Source organism: Sorex araneus, chromosome 7, assembly GCF_027595985.1.
Source record: "Sorex araneus isolate mSorAra2 chromosome 7, mSorAra2.pri, whole genome shotgun sequence".
Classification (NCBI taxonomy): Eukaryota; Metazoa; Chordata; class Mammalia; order Eulipotyphla; family Soricidae; genus Sorex; species Sorex araneus.
In genome coordinates, this window is record NC_073308.1 from 63,052,603 (window position 1) to 63,069,437 (window position 16,835).

Consider the following 16,835-nt stretch of genomic DNA (forward strand, 5'->3'; position numbering starts at 1 on the left):
CTTTATTTTTATGAATACATACTGCTCTTAGGCCCCCTTTGCAACTACTGTACATTATTTCTAAATTTAGAACCTCAGTGTAGGCACAGTGAAATCTGATTTGCTTCTAATAATATGGCATTCTAATTGTGATGCATGTGCTGTTTGGTGCTCTGTCATTGCAAAATCTGGCCATCGAAATGTATTAGGTTTGTGTGTTTTCTATTTCAAATGACTACAAATGAATTAAGGTAGACAGATGAATAAATAGCTAGGTAAACAAACATAGAAATTAATGAATAACCAAAGCTAATAAAAATATTCCAAGTCATCGAGAAAATTGTGTTTGGTCTATTTTGAATATTCACAAAAACCCTGATATGTTTTCTATTTCTCTTCTGGTCCACAATGTCTTATTTGCTTGCGATGTTTATAAACTGTAACATGTGTGTTTTGCAATAAACAAATAAGAAGTTCTATCTTATATTACTCCCTATTCATCTCCCCTCTCCAACACCCCCTCCTCTCTCTCTCTCTCTCTCTCTCTCTCTCTCTCTCTCTCTCTCTCTTTCTCTCTCTCTCTCTCAACTCTTTCCAACAGCTGGTAAGAGACAGGAGGGGGTGGGGGAAAGCCTAGCTTTTTAGAGGAAAAAAAAATGCTAGCTTGGCTAGGCTTATAAATGAAGTTAACTATGGCCAAATGCTTAGCCTTAAACTTTAAAACAATTAATAAATAATACAATTCTAGGATGCCCAATGTTTTTTTTCTCTTCACAGTAAATAGACAAAAGAGAGGTATTTAATACATTTCAAAATATATTCTTTTTGTTGTGTTTTGTTTTGTTTGGGGCTGATGATTTCACAGTTTAAGCCACTCCCTGCCATTCCCTAACTCCCCCACCAGTGTCAGCTGTTTGAAGAAATGGGATTAGGATCTGGCAACTCAGGGGTGGCTCTGCTAAAGCTGAAATACAGAGCAAGGGAGGATTTTTTTTTTTCCAACACAAACTTCCATGCTATTAGGCTTTGTATCTGAAGTTACATAATAGAGGATGTGATGTCACACATGTAAATTGCAAACGCTGAGTCGGGCACTTTGTGGTGGCAAACCTCAGGGAGTGTGACACTAATGGGACGAGGAAGGGAGGTGTCCTGAGGCTAGGGGACTGTGAAGGGTGGGTAAATGGTTGTCAAGAGAGAGGGGGCTCATCCTGCTCCAAGATTTAAGACTCTCAAGCAGCTGTAAACAGCCTCTAACTATTGCACATGGAAATTAAAGTCCTTTTGCTCCTTTTTCTTTCTTCATTTTAATTTTTCTTAGAGACAAATATCCAGGCTTTTGCAAAGAAATAATATGCTAAAAGATGAAAAAGAATCCTGTTAAGAGAGCTTAAAAAAATACAAGCCAAGAAATGACATTTCCTACGTGTCGATTTTTTTTCTAAGTAAACAGAGCTCTTTATTGATGGGCATTGAAATTAAGAGTACATGGACCAACCAGAAAATCTTGCACCTCATTTTTGATGAAGTCTCTCCCAAGCATTGTTGTGGGGTGATCCCAAGCAAAATCAGTGCCAGCTTCTCTTCAAATGAGGAAGCCACAGACATTAGTCCTCTGCTTTCTCTTAAGGGTGGCAAGGAACCAGGTCTTGCCTTAAAGCCAGCAAAAGAAAATGAGGGAACTTCAATTGACACATTGAAGTGTGGGTGAATTACCTAAGGATTCAGATATCTAAATGACCAAGTTTTGCCTATTAATAATGCAAGGTCCCCTAACAACTCTCCGAAAACCTAAAAAAAAGGTGTCCCAAACCTTAAGAGAAGCACATATTAGGGCTACATTTGCTACCCACTCCCACCTGACACTGTCCTGGTGGGGAAAAGTTTCAAAAGAATATTGAAAATGATCAGTCTTTCAGGTTTTCAGTATCAAGCTCTCTTGAAGGTAGGAAAGATTAAAATTTGAAAATAGACTAGAAAAACAAACTAAAAAAAAAAACACAGGAAGAAATCTACCTTTTTAAAAGGTTGCAGGTTTCAACAGCTGTACTTCTTGCACCATTTTGTCCGATTCTTGACAATTTGTTGGCAGTGGAAATTATTGATTAATACATTGGTAACGTACTAGATTAAATGATTTTTATGTTAAATCATTTTGGAAAGGGGAAATGAATAATCAATGCCTAATTTACCAATTTTATAAACAGAAGTTACAGTCTATGTTAATTTAGAGGATTCTTGTACTTTCACATTTTATTATGAAACATTTCAGATATGCTTAAAAGTTGAAAGAATTTTAGAGGGAGCACCCACCATCTAGTTTCTGCCATTGCTATTGTAACATATATACACGTTTAGCACAGAATCATCCATTCCTGGTCCGTCCTACCGGTCCACCAATGTCATTGCAGAGTGATTTTTGATGCATTTCAAAATTCACGTTTTGCAATCAGTACTGTTTGCAATGAGGGTTTTTGCTTTTTTTTGTAAGTGCATTGAACAGATAATAGAAACATGTTCATTTTGAAAATACATTACTTATTATTTTCTTGACTTTACCTGGGACCTAATACCTTACCAACTTCGCGTCCCAACAAATAAGGAAACCAACCAAAGGTGGTTTTGCTAGAGGCTAAAATGCCGCCTCTAGCCATCTAAGAACTGACGCGCGCCAACATCGTGTGGGTGATGGAGGCTCAGGGATATTCGGACGGTGGGAATGTGGTTGAAGAAAAAGCATGATTGTTTTAACAGCGCAGCTCCGCGTTTAACACGGTTTTGTGTGGGAAGAGATCAGCAACTTTTGCAGCTATTTAAATAGGAAAAAAAACAAAAACCACAACCGACAACAACGGGAAAACACCCAGGGGGTGGGGGTGGGGGAGGTGGGAACCAATAGAACCTGTAGAAAAGGGAGTGTTAGGCTTGGAAAGGGGTGTGTGCGATCAGTTCCTGGGGTTTAACTGAGCCCTAAAGGACCGGGCGCAGGGGAGCTAGTGGTAGGAACATCTCAAAACCAGCCCCCTGCCCCCGCACACCCCATCATCCATCCAGGGTGAGCGTAAGGGTGCCCAGACCCGGGACTGGAGGTGACTGTCACACACTTGGGAGCTCCTGACCACGCGCGAACACACCAATCTACCGCGGGTGGGGTGCACTGTGGGGGGGGGACGTGGGACTTGGGGGGACGCGGCAGTGCCCGAGGGCGGCCAGCGGCTCCGCTGGGCAGCAGGAGCTGGAGGCAGCCGGGATCGCGGGTCCCAACTCCGTGGGCTTCCCCCGCCCGCAACCCCCCGCCCCTTTCACTTTCGCGTTTGCGTAGGTGTCTGCCCGGGAGGGCGCTAGGGCGCGGGGGCGCGCGGGGCGGAGCGGGGGCGCGCGGCGCGGCGCGGGAGGGGGCCTGGCGCTCGGCCCCGTCCCGGGCTCGCTCAGCTGCAGGGGACCCTCGCGCCCCGCCAGTCTCCCCGCGCTCCCCGACACCCCTCGTTCTTCCCGGGCGCCGCTGCCCACTTCCCCCCACGGTGGGGGTGGGGTAGAGGCGCGCCCGATGCCCGGGGCTGGCAGGACGTGGGGGGCCAGGAGCAGCCTCCAGGGGCGGGCGGTCAGCGAGCAGGAAAAGAAACTTTTCCCTCCCGCCCCTTGAGCGCGCTTCCCCGGCCCGCGCCTCCCCCCAGCCTGCGGGAGGTCGGGGGGCGGCGGGAGGGCCTGCACCTGAGGCCGGGGGCGCGGGGTCACAGCCAGACCCGGCGAGGGCGCGGGGGGGAGTTGCACGGGGACATGCTCGGGGGTTCTGTTTCTCCTTGGCTTCTGAGCGGCGGCTGCTGGCCAGGGTGGGAGCGCGGTGCCACCCGCCGGTGGCTGGACGCTGGGCCGCCTCCTCCCGCCGGTGAGGGTGTGACCCGGGGAGGGGGCCGAGGCGCCACGGGCTCCCCCTGCGGCCGCCCCCTCAACACGCGCGCGCGCACACACGCGCGCACACACACACACACACATACACACACGCGCACACACACACGCACACACAGGCTCAGCCGCGCGAGCTGTCACCGGCCACCCCAGGCCGGGGAGGGGGCGCAGAGAGGCGCGCTGCGGGGTGGCGGGCGCGGGATTCGCCCCCAGGACTTGGCGGCTCCCCGCAGGGCCACCGGCGTCCAGCCCACCCCCTCGCGGTCCCCAGGGAGACTCCAGCCCCGGGGGGGTGGTGGCGGAGAGGGGCCCGCCCGAGGCCCGGTCGGCTCTGCTGGGGGCAGGCGGTTGCCCGCGGCCGCCTCTGCGCGCTTTGGCGCGGTCGCCTCGCCTCCTGCTGCGGGGTGTCCACACTCCAGCTCTCCCGCGCTACCCACCGTCAGGAAGGGCGCCAGCCAGGCTTGTCATCCTCTCCATCCTCACCGCCGATCGGCTGCGAGCGGACTTGCTGGGGACGGCGGCGGCGGCGGCAGCGGGAGTCTCGGCTGCACCCCTCTACTGCCCCCCGCCCTGCGTCCCAGCCTCCCCACCATGTCCTAGAAAAGGTGAGTGCAGCGACTGTCACTTGGCGCTGACACGGGAGGGCGGGGGCCGGGGAAGCGCCGGGGAGGCCCTGGGGATGGCAGGGGCTGCGCACCGGCTCGGGGTGGCGGCGCGAGGTGGGATGGAGGTGCTCCCCTCCCCGCCCCCGGCCGCGTCCGGGTCGGGGTGCCGGGGCGCGGGGTGAGTCGCCGAGGGCGGCTGTCCCTGCTCGGTGCTAACCTAGATTTTGGCCAGAAGCAAAGATCCAGGGCAGGAGCGGCCCTCCGCCCAGGAGGCAAAAACTTAGTAAAAGAGACACGTCCATTCCTTTAATAATGAACAGTTGGGCAGCGCTTGGCGGAGCCGCCGCCGCCTCGTGCGCCCCGGCGCCAGGTTCCCGGCAGCTCTGGCTCCTGCCCCGCCGCCCGGCTTGGGGGCGATCGATGCCCGCCTGCCCGTGGGGGCCGGGAGAGTGCGCGTGACCCCGGGCCCCGCGGGAAAGTTGGGACACTTGGCGGGGACTCCCAGCTGCAGGGGCGCCAGGGGCCGCTCCGCGCCGGGGACTGCTGGGGACACCGGAGTCCGGGGTCGGGACCAGCTGACGAGGCGCCAGCGCTGTGGTCCCCCGCGGCGGGATGTGTGTGCGTGTGTGTGCGCGCTTATGTGTGTGTGTGTGTGTGTGTGTGTGTGTGTGTGCGCGCGCGCGCGTGTAGTGGGGGGAGTTCCCAATCTGGAGCCAGCGAGAGTTAGACTGTCCCTGGGTCCAGGGTCTGGAATCCCGAAGCTTAATTCATTGTAAGAAGGGCCTTTGGGGGAGGGGGATGGGGACCGACTGGGTGACCCCGGCCCCTCCGATCACGACTCGGGTGCTGGGCAGGGGTGAGAGGGGCGGTTGCACAGCTGTGCCGCTGCCGGGCTGCGGGTCGCCGAGGGCCGGGGGACCAGATTTAGGTGTGTACGTCACTGATGCTGACTCCGGGCCAGCCAGGAGCCTCAGCCGGGAGTCTCCAACACGGATCCTCAAAGTGCATAGAAAAATCAAAGTTAAGAAGCTCATCCTTTGGGTTAGTAACTCCAGCGTTTGGGTGGGTGGGTGGAGAGTGGAGGTGGGGGTGGTTGGAGGGAAACCGAAATTTCTTCTTGCAGACGCTGGATCCTTAGACAACTGGTTCCTTCCCCCTTCCCTATAGATTTCTCCCAGTTCTGTGCACCCCTCCCACCCACCGGAGAGGAGTGAATCTCCTCGAATAGCAATGGAACGAGTGGAAAAATCCAATGCTCAAGTTGTAAATACGGCCACAAAATGTAAGGAAGGAGAGCTCGCAGCTCTTGACCCCGACACTTTTTTTTTCCTGTTTGGGTGGGGGTGGCAGAGAGGGTGTGTTTAAAGGGCTTCGGCTGCACTGAAATCACCCACTTTCCCTTGCACGTTTAAAACGAGGAAATTCAAATCGAGTGGGAACGCGATCCTGCTCGCTCGCAGCGGACGCGGCGGCTGCTCGGCTGAGAGGTAACTCGGCAGCCCCAAGAGAGGGGCGCGGAGCGTCGCCTCAGGGTTCCGGGGGTCGCGGGGATCCCACCTTCAGGTCTGCCGAGCACACAAGACCCGTGGAGGGGGTCGGGGGGTGGCGCCTGGGGCCGGGCTGCCGCTCACCTGGCGCTGCAGGTGGAAAACGTGAGGGGACACCCCCTTGACTGCACTGGGAAAAGACACTTCCGCGTCACCCCACTTTTCCCGTCCTGCGAGACCCTCCCAGGGGCGGGCAGGAGGAGAGCCAGGTGGGCGTGAGTGCGCAAGTTGGGGGAGACCGAGAGCGGACGGCTAGGGGCAGCGGACGGAGGGGGTCTGATGTCTACTGACTCGGCCGCTGCCCGGCACCCCACAGCACCCGCCGCTGCTGCGGCTTTAAGGGAGCTGCCGAGTCCAGGCTGTGTCGCAGCAACTTTGTATCAGTCATGTCGCCCTCCCGGTGATTGACAGCCGGGAGCGTCCAATGAGAAAGCTGCTTGACTTGTGCAGCGTGGAGCCCTGCTTCCCTGCGGGCCAATGGGACGGGCTCCGGGGGGCGGGCTAGCAACCTGAACTTTATGTGGACATGTGACCCGCTATTAAAAGGGCCAGCCCTCCAGCTGCCCACTCCCCCTCCGGGCTTTCGCCCGCCCTCTCTCCCTCTCTCCCTCCCTTCTTCGCCCTCCCCGGCCCTGCCCCCGCCCCTGCCCCCGCCCCCCTCCTCTCCGTCCCCTCCTCTCCGTCCCTCTGTGCCCGGGGTGTCATTGGACGGTGGAGAAGCTGGCCAACTTCAGGCTGCTCAGAGGGAGCCCGTGCAGTCACCTGGGTGCAAGAGCGTTGCTGTCTCGGGCTCTCCTGCTGCAGGGGGAGCTGCGCTCACTGGCCTGGATGTGGTTGGATTTAGGGGGGCTCCGCAGCAGGGTTGTCGTGGCGTAGGCGAGCGCTGCAACAGGTAGACGCCGAGAGCGACGGACCCCGGCCGAGGCAGGTGTGTAGGGGTGCGCGGCGGGGTGCGCTCGCCAGGCTCGGCTGGCGGCCGCGGCGCGGGAGCGTGCACTTTGCAGGGAGAAGTAGCTGCGTAATCCGGAGGCACAGGCAGTATGGTTCTGTGTGCTTGTTGTTTTGTTTTGGTTTTCCACTTTTCCCCCCCTTTGGCCGCCAGAGGACTATTTTGGGAAAGTTTGGGCACTTTGGATAAATGCCCTTTAAGGAGCAGCTTTCAACCGCCTTTGGCAGTGGAGGTCTACAAGCCTTCCCTTTCCCCAAACATGAGTGTCAGCCCGGTTTCCCTGTGCAGATCCGAAAGGACGTTTGAATAATATTTCATTGCCTCTATCAGTTGCGGAAGCACCCAAATCTCAGCTGGAGGTGTAGCTGATAAGGGCAATTGAAGGAGATGCAGAATCGGCAGGATCCCGTAGGAAGGGGCTTCTGAAAAGGCTGGCATTCCCTCCTAATATTGTGGAAACTCTTAAGAGAGGCTCTGCTCTCTGGTGGCATCAGTGGCAGTTTTCAGGGCTGGGGAGAAGGGGAAGAAGCTACCTTTGGTGGCATCCTTGCCCTTCCTGCTGAAGTCCGGTATCTGGCGCTCGCTACGGACTTTTAATGGGTCAGGTTTAAATCATAAAGGCACCACCACCTTTAACGCTTTATTCTAATGTAGGAGCCAGGAGGACTGATTTGCTAGGAGACAGGTTTGGGAACCCGCTGAATTTTTTAAAACTGCGTTTCAACATTTGTATAGCCCTGCCTGTCTCTCGTGGCGTTTGTGGTATTTGAAGAGAGTCCTGCTCCATCTGGGAATTTCTGCTGTGAAGTTTGAATTTAGATGTTCGCCTTCACGGCAAGCTCTCCTGCACATGTTGGAGGAGGAAAGTTTTTAAACAGGGAAAAAGGGGAACTTTTTCCTTTAAGGGAGAAAGAAATAGTTTTGTTTGGGGATTTAGGAAAGATCAGGTGGCTGGTGAATTAGGTGAGTGAATAGAAATCAGGTGTGCTCAGTTCGAACTGGTTCTCCAGCTCTCTTGGGTGACCTTGAGCCAGTTTCTATCATTTACTACCTCTATAAAAAGGGGAGTGAAAGAATAGTTTCTGTAGTGGGGATGACAGAAAAAGTAGCTCCAAGCAGGCAACTTCTGCCTGTGTGCAACCGGTGAAAATCAAGAAATTCTTTAAGTCCAGCTTTCAAGATTCCATAGGATCGTGAAATAACTATAGAAAATGCTATGTTGAAAATGGGATTCTGTTTGGATGGGGGACACTAGAAGTGAAAGTGTTGTAGATAAAATGCCAATTTGCAAGAATTTTAATATTTCTGGGAAAATATTAATATGGTCTAATAATCTTGATCTGGGTCAGGGGAGAAGGGAATTTCCTTTATGGAAAAGGGCAGTTTGAAACAGGACTGTGAAAAGAAATACATATATATACATTTAAATAATTTTTCCTATGCAAAGATGACAGTTAAGAGCATGTTCATGGCTTCACAACGTACTTCTATCAGTGCTTCTCCTCATCTGAGATTTTCTTTTCACTTTTGGGGTTCTTTCTGTAAAAATCAAGGAGTCTCATCTTTGTCCCCAAAGTCTTTGTTGCAGTTCTCATTGTTAGGGAGTCTGATTTAATTTTGTACCAGTTAGATTGTGATACCTGCTTCATCTTCAAGGTTAGTAAGGAAAACTTTCTCCAGATCCTCTGGCGAGCCAGTTTCACAGGGAGCCCCGAGTTCATCTAGTAATAGTTTCAGTCTCTGCTACTTCCGTTCAGGTTGGCTGAAATTCTGCTCAAGGCATGGCCATCACACCAATTCCAAAAATACAAGCCTGATTTCCTGGACATTATAGGAAATAAATTCCTAACCTGGTTCATTTGTTTATAGAGAAGATGAGTTAAAATAACAGGGAACTCAGCCTAAAATTGTTTAAGTAAGTCTTTTTTTTTTTTTTTTAAATAAAATGGGTCTTTTAAAAAGGCTTTCTCTGGAAGCCAGGCAGAAAGATGCCTCCAGCTCTCTAGTCTGTGGTGTTTGACCGTTGCCAACCTTTGCTTCATTTTCTTTGTTGAGAGGTGCATTCGGTTGGTAGTGAGGAGAGGACTTTAAAGGGCTAATTCAGACTTAAGAACCCCAATGGCAAATTCAATAATGTGGTGAAATTGCAGGCTGCTTTATGTTATTGTTAAGGGAGTTCAAGGCTAACCAAACAGGACTTGGAAAGTTGCGATCAGCTGCATGATGGTAACTGATAAGTTGCTTCCTGGTGAGGTGCCTTGGAGTGCCCTTGCCTGCCTTCTCCCATACCAAGTCCCTGTTACCCTCAGTCCTGAAATCTGGCTGGCTCCGGCTTGAGGGCCAAAGCCTGGGAAGTCTCTCAGAATCTGGGTAGGTGTTCTGTGAAGATAGGGTCCAGGAGCCAAGTTATTTAGAGAACTCAGATTACAAAGGAAACTGGTTTGGTGCTTTGGAACTTCCCTGGAGTTTTAGCATTGCAAATTGACACTGTGAAACTGCTTAGGGGAGTTTGACTCTTCCTTTCCAAAAGGCAGTTTGGAGGATGGAGGTTTGGCGAGTCTCTGCTTCCCAGTGGAGGCAGAGCGAACAGCCTCTTGGCTGGGGGCTTGAGCTGCAGGTTTGGGGGTGGCAAGCATGGCGCTTACAGAGGCCTTGCTCCGGGGGGACAGTTAGACATGTTGAGTTGAGGCTGGTGTAGGGCATGTGGGTTTAGGGGACAGAATGAATGGACTTTAGTAACTTGGGACTTGAAAACATCTCCACCTCAGAGATCCACCGTTCGGGCTTCATATGAAATACATCTAAAACCCCAAAATATTTGGGAAGCTGGAATATTTCGGGATTGATGAACATCATATTTATGGTGTTTTTCAACTGGTGATTATAAATGGGTTTTCCAGTGAAATAGAAGAGGCCTCTTTTATTATTATTAGGTCTCATTTCATTCTGTGTATGTTTTTTTCAACTCTTGGCTTGCATCCATTCTAAAGCCTTTTCAGCCCGAGTGAGCAGCCCAGCCACCTCAGAGTTTGGCCCTTGACTTCCTTCTAATTTGTGATTGGTTTGGGATTAGGAATCTGTAGAATAATGTTCTTCAAGTAAAAGTAAGTATGCTACCCAACTGGTGGGTTTTAGTATTATTTATAAATTGTGTGGCTGGAGCGATAGCACAGCAGGTAGGGCATTTATTTGCCTTGCATGCGGCCAACCCGGGCTTGACTCCCCTGTCCCTTTTGGAGAGCCCGGCAAGCTACTGAGAGTATCCCGCCCACATGGCAGAGCCTGGCAAGCTCCCAGTGGCATATTTGATATGCCAAAAACAGTAACAACAAGTATCACAATGGAGACATTACTGGTGCCCACTCGAACAAATCGTGAGCAATGGGATGACAGTGACAGTGACAGAAATTGTGGCATCATGATTAAAATAGTTATTTTTTTTTAAAGTGCACTCTGCTGGCTGAAGGGACTGTGGTGGTGGAATTGATATGGTCCCTGCCCTTGCAGAACATAAGGTCTAGTGTAAAATACTGTAAAGTTAGAGGTAATTATAACACTTGGCCAACTGAGGCATTTAATTTCTTTGTAGAGCCTGGCACTCTCTAATGCCAATTTAGTACAGTTGTTAGACAATTCTCCCATGTTAATATGGTTTCTCTACCAGAAAGTCTCCCTCATGTCTATTTTATAAATGAGGGAAAAGCTGAGAACATGGAGATCCTTGGGAGAAGCAAGGATGAGAGAGTAAGAGTCATCACTGCCTTCAGAGCTCTAGGAATGGCATCTTTGCCATGAGAAACTTTTTGTTTGAATCATGGATTATTTACCCAGGATTTGAGGAATATGACCATAAGAATTATAGGCATTCTCTACCTTGAAATGTACAAATACAATTTTACTGTGAATGAGTGGATTTGGCTCCTCAAGTTTCTCTGGAATGGTGGTCAAGGGGTGTGTGTGGCATGTGTGTGTGTGTGTGTGTGTATACATGTGTGTGTGTGTATGTGTGCCTGCCCCAGAAGCATTTGTCCATATTTGGAGGTGTGCAGATTATCACAGTTGGGGAAATGGAAGGTGAGAGTGCTATTGATGTGCAGTGCGTAGGGACCAAGGATATTACAGATTACCCTGTTTCAAATGGCGGGGTGCCAGGCTGAGATACCTTGGTGTAGACAAGAGCCTGGAAGTCAACTTCCATCTTTGTCAGTTATGTAATCCATGCCTCAGTTTCCTCACTTGGATCATTTAGATACTTTTAACAGCATTAATGCATGGGAAAGGTTTATAATCATTGCACTGAATTCTGTAAGATATGCGTTACCAAATGCAGCCTATTATAATTACTGTCCAACATGTAAAACATCTATAAGTCCAGCCTATTGTAATTATTGCTCCCACACGCCATGTGGGTCAAGAGCCAGTGGATTGGACTGTGTATCTGAAGCAATCCCTTGGGCTCCAGTGGATGGGCTTATGCCTCTTCTGTTTATCATTGTAGATTCAGTGACTAGTTGTAGGCCCAGGGTGTAGCACGCACTTGGTAAATATTTGTTGAATGAATGAACACATAAATTGTCAGGATCCCTCTCCAGCGTCTTCCACTGGCGGCTGAGAATAAAAAGTGCCTGTGTGCTGGGAATGTTTCGGGTGGAGGTATCTAGCGGCAGGCTGCCGGAGGAGAGAGATGAGGATGTTCCCAGGATCTCCTCCAGACTCCCTGAGGCTCTTACTCTCTTCGGGATCCAGCAGACTGGACTCTTCAGAATTGGTATTCAATTATCCTCATCACTGATCCATTTGAAGAAAGTCTTATTTTTGAAAGACTGATTTTCCCCCTAATGATAGCTCACTTGATAATATTTATAATGAGAACTTGTAACATTAATTGCATTTTCTTGTTTTTCACAAAGCCATGTATTAGATATGGAAAGCAGCTTCCTGAAGGCTGGAAAGACTCCAAAGGCTCTGCAGTCAAACTTGACTATTTCCCATGTCTTTGACCTTGGCCAAGTTACCCACCTGAGGAAATCCTCAGTGTCCTCCTTACCTGCCTCATCACCCCACCACCACCATTGCTTTGTATATTAAGTGAATCAACTTGAGTGACTTATCTTTTGCAAAAGGTACAGGCTGTTAGATGCAGGATGTTGCTTTTCTTGAACGGCAAAGTAGTCTGCTAGGATTGCCATGTTAGAGTCTCACTTCTTGGGGAGTTGTAGTCAATATCCCGTTAGTCAACCCCTACCAAGGTGTAACACTTTTCAACACCACTGCTAGCTGGGAAGCAGCAGAATGTGGATTTTTGTCCCTTAGCCCCCGCCGTTTGGAGTACCGTTGCGGTCAATGACTTTAACCTTTTCGTCTCCATTTGTTTGTTAGCTATGGAGACCAAGGGCTACCACAGTCTCCCCGACGGTCTTGGTCTCGACATGGAGAGACGGTGGGGTCAAGTTGGCCAGGCCGCGGACCGCCCTGCGCTGGGACCTAGCGAGAGGGCCGAGAGGGCCGAGGAGAATAGCTGCATGGAGATTGTCAACGTCAGCTGCGTTTCCGGTGCTATTCCACACAACAGTGCTCAGGGCGGCGGCAAAGACAAACCCGAGCTCCTCCCGTGCATCCAGCAGGACTCCGCTCAGCGACCTGGGATTTTAGCCTCGGAAATTAAGACTGAGCTGGAGTCCAAGGAACTCTCGGCCACCGTGGCGGAGTCCATGGGCCTGTACATGGACTCGGTGCGCGAGGCCGACTACGCCGCCTACGACCCCCAGCACCCCCACCACGACAGCGCGAGCCCCGCCAAGCTCTACCCGAACGTGGAGCAGCTGATGAAGTTCTACAAGGAGAACGGCCACCGGCCGGCCGCCCTGGGCGGGGTCAGCCGGCCCCTGCGGGCCTTCCTGGCGGACTCTGGGGGTGCGGTCAACGGGGGAGCCCTGCGCCCCGTGGTGAAAAGCCCCCTCCTGGGTCACGAGAAGAGCCCGTCGGGGTGCAGCCCTCTGAACCTGACGTCGTCGGGGTGCAGCCCTGCGGGCATCAACTCCGTGTCCTCCACGTCGGCCAGCTTTGGCAGCTTCCCCTCGCACAGCCCCCTCACCCAGGGCACCCCGCTGACCTGCTCCCCGACCGTGGAGAGCCGGGGCTCCCGCTCGCACAGCCCCGCGCACGCCAGCAACGTGGGCTCGCCGCTGTCCAGTCCCCTAAGTAGCATGAAGTCACCCCTGTCCAGCCCGCCGAGCCACTGCAGCGCCAAGTCGCCCGTGTCCAGCCCCAACAACGTCACGCTGCGCTCGTCGGTGTCCAGCCCGGCCAACGTCAATAACTCCAGGTGCTCCGTTTCCAGCCCTAGCCACGCCAATAACAGATCCACGCTGTCCAGCCCCACGGCCAGCACGGTGGGATCTATCTGCAGCCCCCTCAACAATGCCTTCAGCTACGCGGCCTCGGGCACCCCTGCCGGACCTGGGGCCGCCCGGGATGTGGTTCCCAGCCCAGACACACACGAGAAAGGTGCTCACGAGGTCCCTTTCCCCAAGACCGAGGAGGTGGACAACGCCGTCTCCAACGGGGTGACCGCGGGCCAGCTGAACATTGTCCAGTACATTAAAACCGAGCCCGAGGGCACGTTCGGCAGCTCCTGCCTCGGAGGAAATAGCAAAGTCGCCCCCGATGCCCCGTTCTCGGTCCCCATCAAGCAAGAAGCAACCAACAAGCACTCGTGTTCCGCCACGGCTTTCAAAGGGAACCCCCCGGTCAACCCGTTTCCCTTCATGGATGGCTCATATTTTTCCTTTATGGATGATAAGGACTATTATTCACTATCAGGAATTTTAGGACCCCCCGTGCCGGGCTTTGATGGGAACTGCGAAGGCAGTGGGTTCCCGATGGGGATTAAGCAAGAACCCGATGATGGGAGCTACTACCCCGAGGCCAGCATCCCATCCTCGGCCATCGTGGGTGTGAATTCAGGTGGACAGTCCTTTCACTACCGGATTGGTGCTCAAGGTACAATCTCTCTCTCACGATCCGCTAGAGACCAGTCTTTCCAACACCTGACTTCCTTCCCGCCGGTGAATACTCTCGTGGAGTCCTGGAAACCGCACGGGGACGTGGCCTCCAGGAGAGGCGATGGATATCCGGTCCTAGAATACATTCCAGAAAACGTGTCAAGGTAAGTGGGCCCTTTCTTCTATGGAGATCAGGAGTTTATTTATTTTTTTCTTGACAGTTGATGGCATTTAAGTGCTTCCCCCATTTGTTGGTGTAGCTACTACTTTGGGGGGCAGGGCGGGGTGGAGAAACAATACAGACCTAAAAATCTCTTAGAAAATGTGTTGGTTTTTGAAGGCACGTATATATAGATGTAGATGTTTCCTATTGTAGGTGTTTGGAGAAGGTTTGTTTTCTGCTGCTTGTTACTATATTTACAGCAGCAGACTAGTGCTAGAATTCTTTTTTTTTTTTTTTAAGGAGCTGCATACAGATTCACTAAAATAGCTTTAAGTTAGTTTACTTGTGGTCTGAGATTTTAGGTTTAGTGATTTATTTGTAAAAAAAAAATGAAATTGAACCCTGGACCTGTTATCCACAAGCTGCATATCCTTTCTGTCCTTTTCTAGGTATGTGACTTCTATGTAAAGTGTGGTTTTCAATATAAATAAATCGTTTCCTTCATTGCTCACTCTCAAAGTACTCCCGTGAACTATCTTGCCATCTTACTCATATAGAAAGTAAATGATGTCAGTGTTGTGTTTGAATAGGTATATTTCTGACTCTTTGAAATCTGCAAGAAATCATACTTTGTCTACTGTAAATTTCCTCTTGGTTTTGCATGTTGTGGATGGCAGGCTGCATATATTTTGAAAAAACAAGGAAAGGTTTTATATGCCTAGGAAGGGTGGTTCTAAGTTATAGAGTGAATACTTATATTGGACTTTGATTCAGTCCGGTTTTTATTATGTTTGTGATAAATGGTCATTTTATTGAACGTATAAAAAATAGATTTCCTATAGGCAATTCATTCCTTGGGCACCTAGAGATATGAAGTTATTTTCTTCTAAAACATGTTTTTTTTGGGGGGGGGAGTAGGTCCATCCTTTTAGTAAGGCTCAGGGCTTACATCTCTGCCTGGATCTTATTCTTTGCCGTCTTTCCTGAGCTAGAAGCAAATACTTGGATTCACGAGTTCTTTTCCTCTCATTCATTCATACCTCTCTTGTCTGGCCTGTTTATGGAAGCAGACCTTCCTGAAAGGGAACTTTCCTTAGAGTTCTCAGTAGGTGGAATTATTTAGTCATGTTCTGTATTCTCTCTTAAACGTTCAACTCTTGAGATTGTAGGGCCTTCCCTAAGAGCCCAGCTGTGTGCTTCCACAGCTAATGCTTTGTTCTACATTTAGACAAGGGCATTTTGCACACAATGTAGGTATTTTCACAAGTGATGTTAATAGTGAGGGAGGGAGACTCCCTGGTAGTTACTTCCTAGGTGGACTGCACTGCTAGCTTCAATCGAAGCTCTACCCTGCATATATATAGGGTATATATATATATATATATACATATATATATATATATCCTGTGTATATCCCTTATGACTCTGAATTTCTTGGTTCTCTTCTGTGAAAAGGGGATTGGATAGTACCAATCTCAAAGGTAGTTGAGAAAGTGGGGTTAGATCATGAGCAATCCTTGGATTACCATCGGATATCAAGCGTGCATTATATACATCTTAGATAATGTTCACGTTAGGTTTTTAGAATCTTTAGTTTCCATTACTTTTCATCATGAAATTCTAATTCTCTTCAAGAAGCACTATAAACACAGTTACAGGAAAGATTTAATTCTTATGCTGAAATTCTACTTTGACTTTTTTTTTCTTAAAGTGTAGGCGCTATACATGAGTAACTACATTTCTATTTATGCTTTTTAAATTTGAAGGCTGTTGCTTTGGATAATGATGTGTCTGGTAGAAATACTAGAGATACAGTAACTAAAGTCAAGAATTTGCTCACATTTATTCTGTATCTGATTCTAACCACCTTAATTATAATTTTCACATGCAGATCATGAAACTCCCTGGTGGTCTAGTGATCCAGTCTCCAACATATTAATATGAATCAGGGACCTTGAACCTCTCCTTGTTGGTGGGTTCTGAATGTGTTTTCTGGTTACTGTTTCTGAGTATTGCAAACTTCTCTGCAAACTTAGTCATCTACAATGGGGGGACTCATTTTGTTAACATGCTTTACTGCATTGTGCCTGTAACATATATACTGTTGCATTGTGTGCTTCAAATCACTCTTCAAAAAACTTTAATGTCAGAGCTTTAACGTCCCTTTGGATTGCTAATTCCTTGCAGCGTGTCCCAGAGAATATTACCCAGATATTCAGATATTATTGCTTTGCCCATTCTCAGAATACAGACTCAGGGATCAGAAAATATTTAGATCTTTTTCTCAGTTTGTTCTCTGTCTTATCCTGTTTAACCTCATCCAAGCTCCATTGGGTATATTTTAAGTCTTTGAGGATCAAAGTCCTACTTTGGTATTATTCATAATTTGTAATGATGATATCCAGATCTGTGGATATTGAAAAAATTATTGAAATAAAAATTTAAAATGGGATGAAAAAGGTAAATTGTATGGTAAAGAATGGAATTAGACTTTTAGTAGTAAGCATTATGTATTATAAACAGATATAGATTTATGGTGTATACTTGGAATCTATATGATGTTATAAATCGATGATGCCTCCATAATAAAACATTGTAAAGATCCAGGCAATACGAATTGCTTCTTGGTTGAATTACAAACTTTTTTCTAGTGACCTGGTTTGAAGTTCCTGAGATCTTCCA

The 16,835-nt window shown here is 49.6% G+C and overlaps 1 protein-coding gene and 1 long non-coding RNA gene across 8 annotated transcripts in view; one reads left to right on the forward strand and one right to left on the reverse strand.

Moving 5' to 3' along the window:
* LOC129406433 (uncharacterized) overlaps nt 1–4,454 on the reverse strand; it is a 66,055-nt gene extending 61,601 nt beyond the window's left edge. For all 7 annotated transcript variants that reach the window (XR_008631004.1, XR_008631000.1, XR_008631002.1 and 4 more), the window contains exon 1: nt 4,323–4,454. This is a non-coding gene — a long non-coding RNA (uncharacterized LOC129406433). The remainder of the gene's footprint in view (nt 1–4,322) is intronic.
* Nucleotides 4,357–16,835, forward strand: part of NR3C2 (nuclear receptor subfamily 3 group C member 2) — a 331,105-nt gene continuing 318,626 nt past the window's right edge. Inside the window, exons 1-2 of the mRNA XM_004606186.2 lie at nt 4,357–4,490; nt 12,366–14,154. Of these exons, the coding sequence (XP_004606243.1) occupies nt 12,368–14,154 (1,787 nt within the window). The 5' untranslated portion in view covers nt 4,357–4,490; nt 12,366–12,367. The remainder of the gene's footprint in view (nt 4,491–12,365; nt 14,155–16,835) is intronic.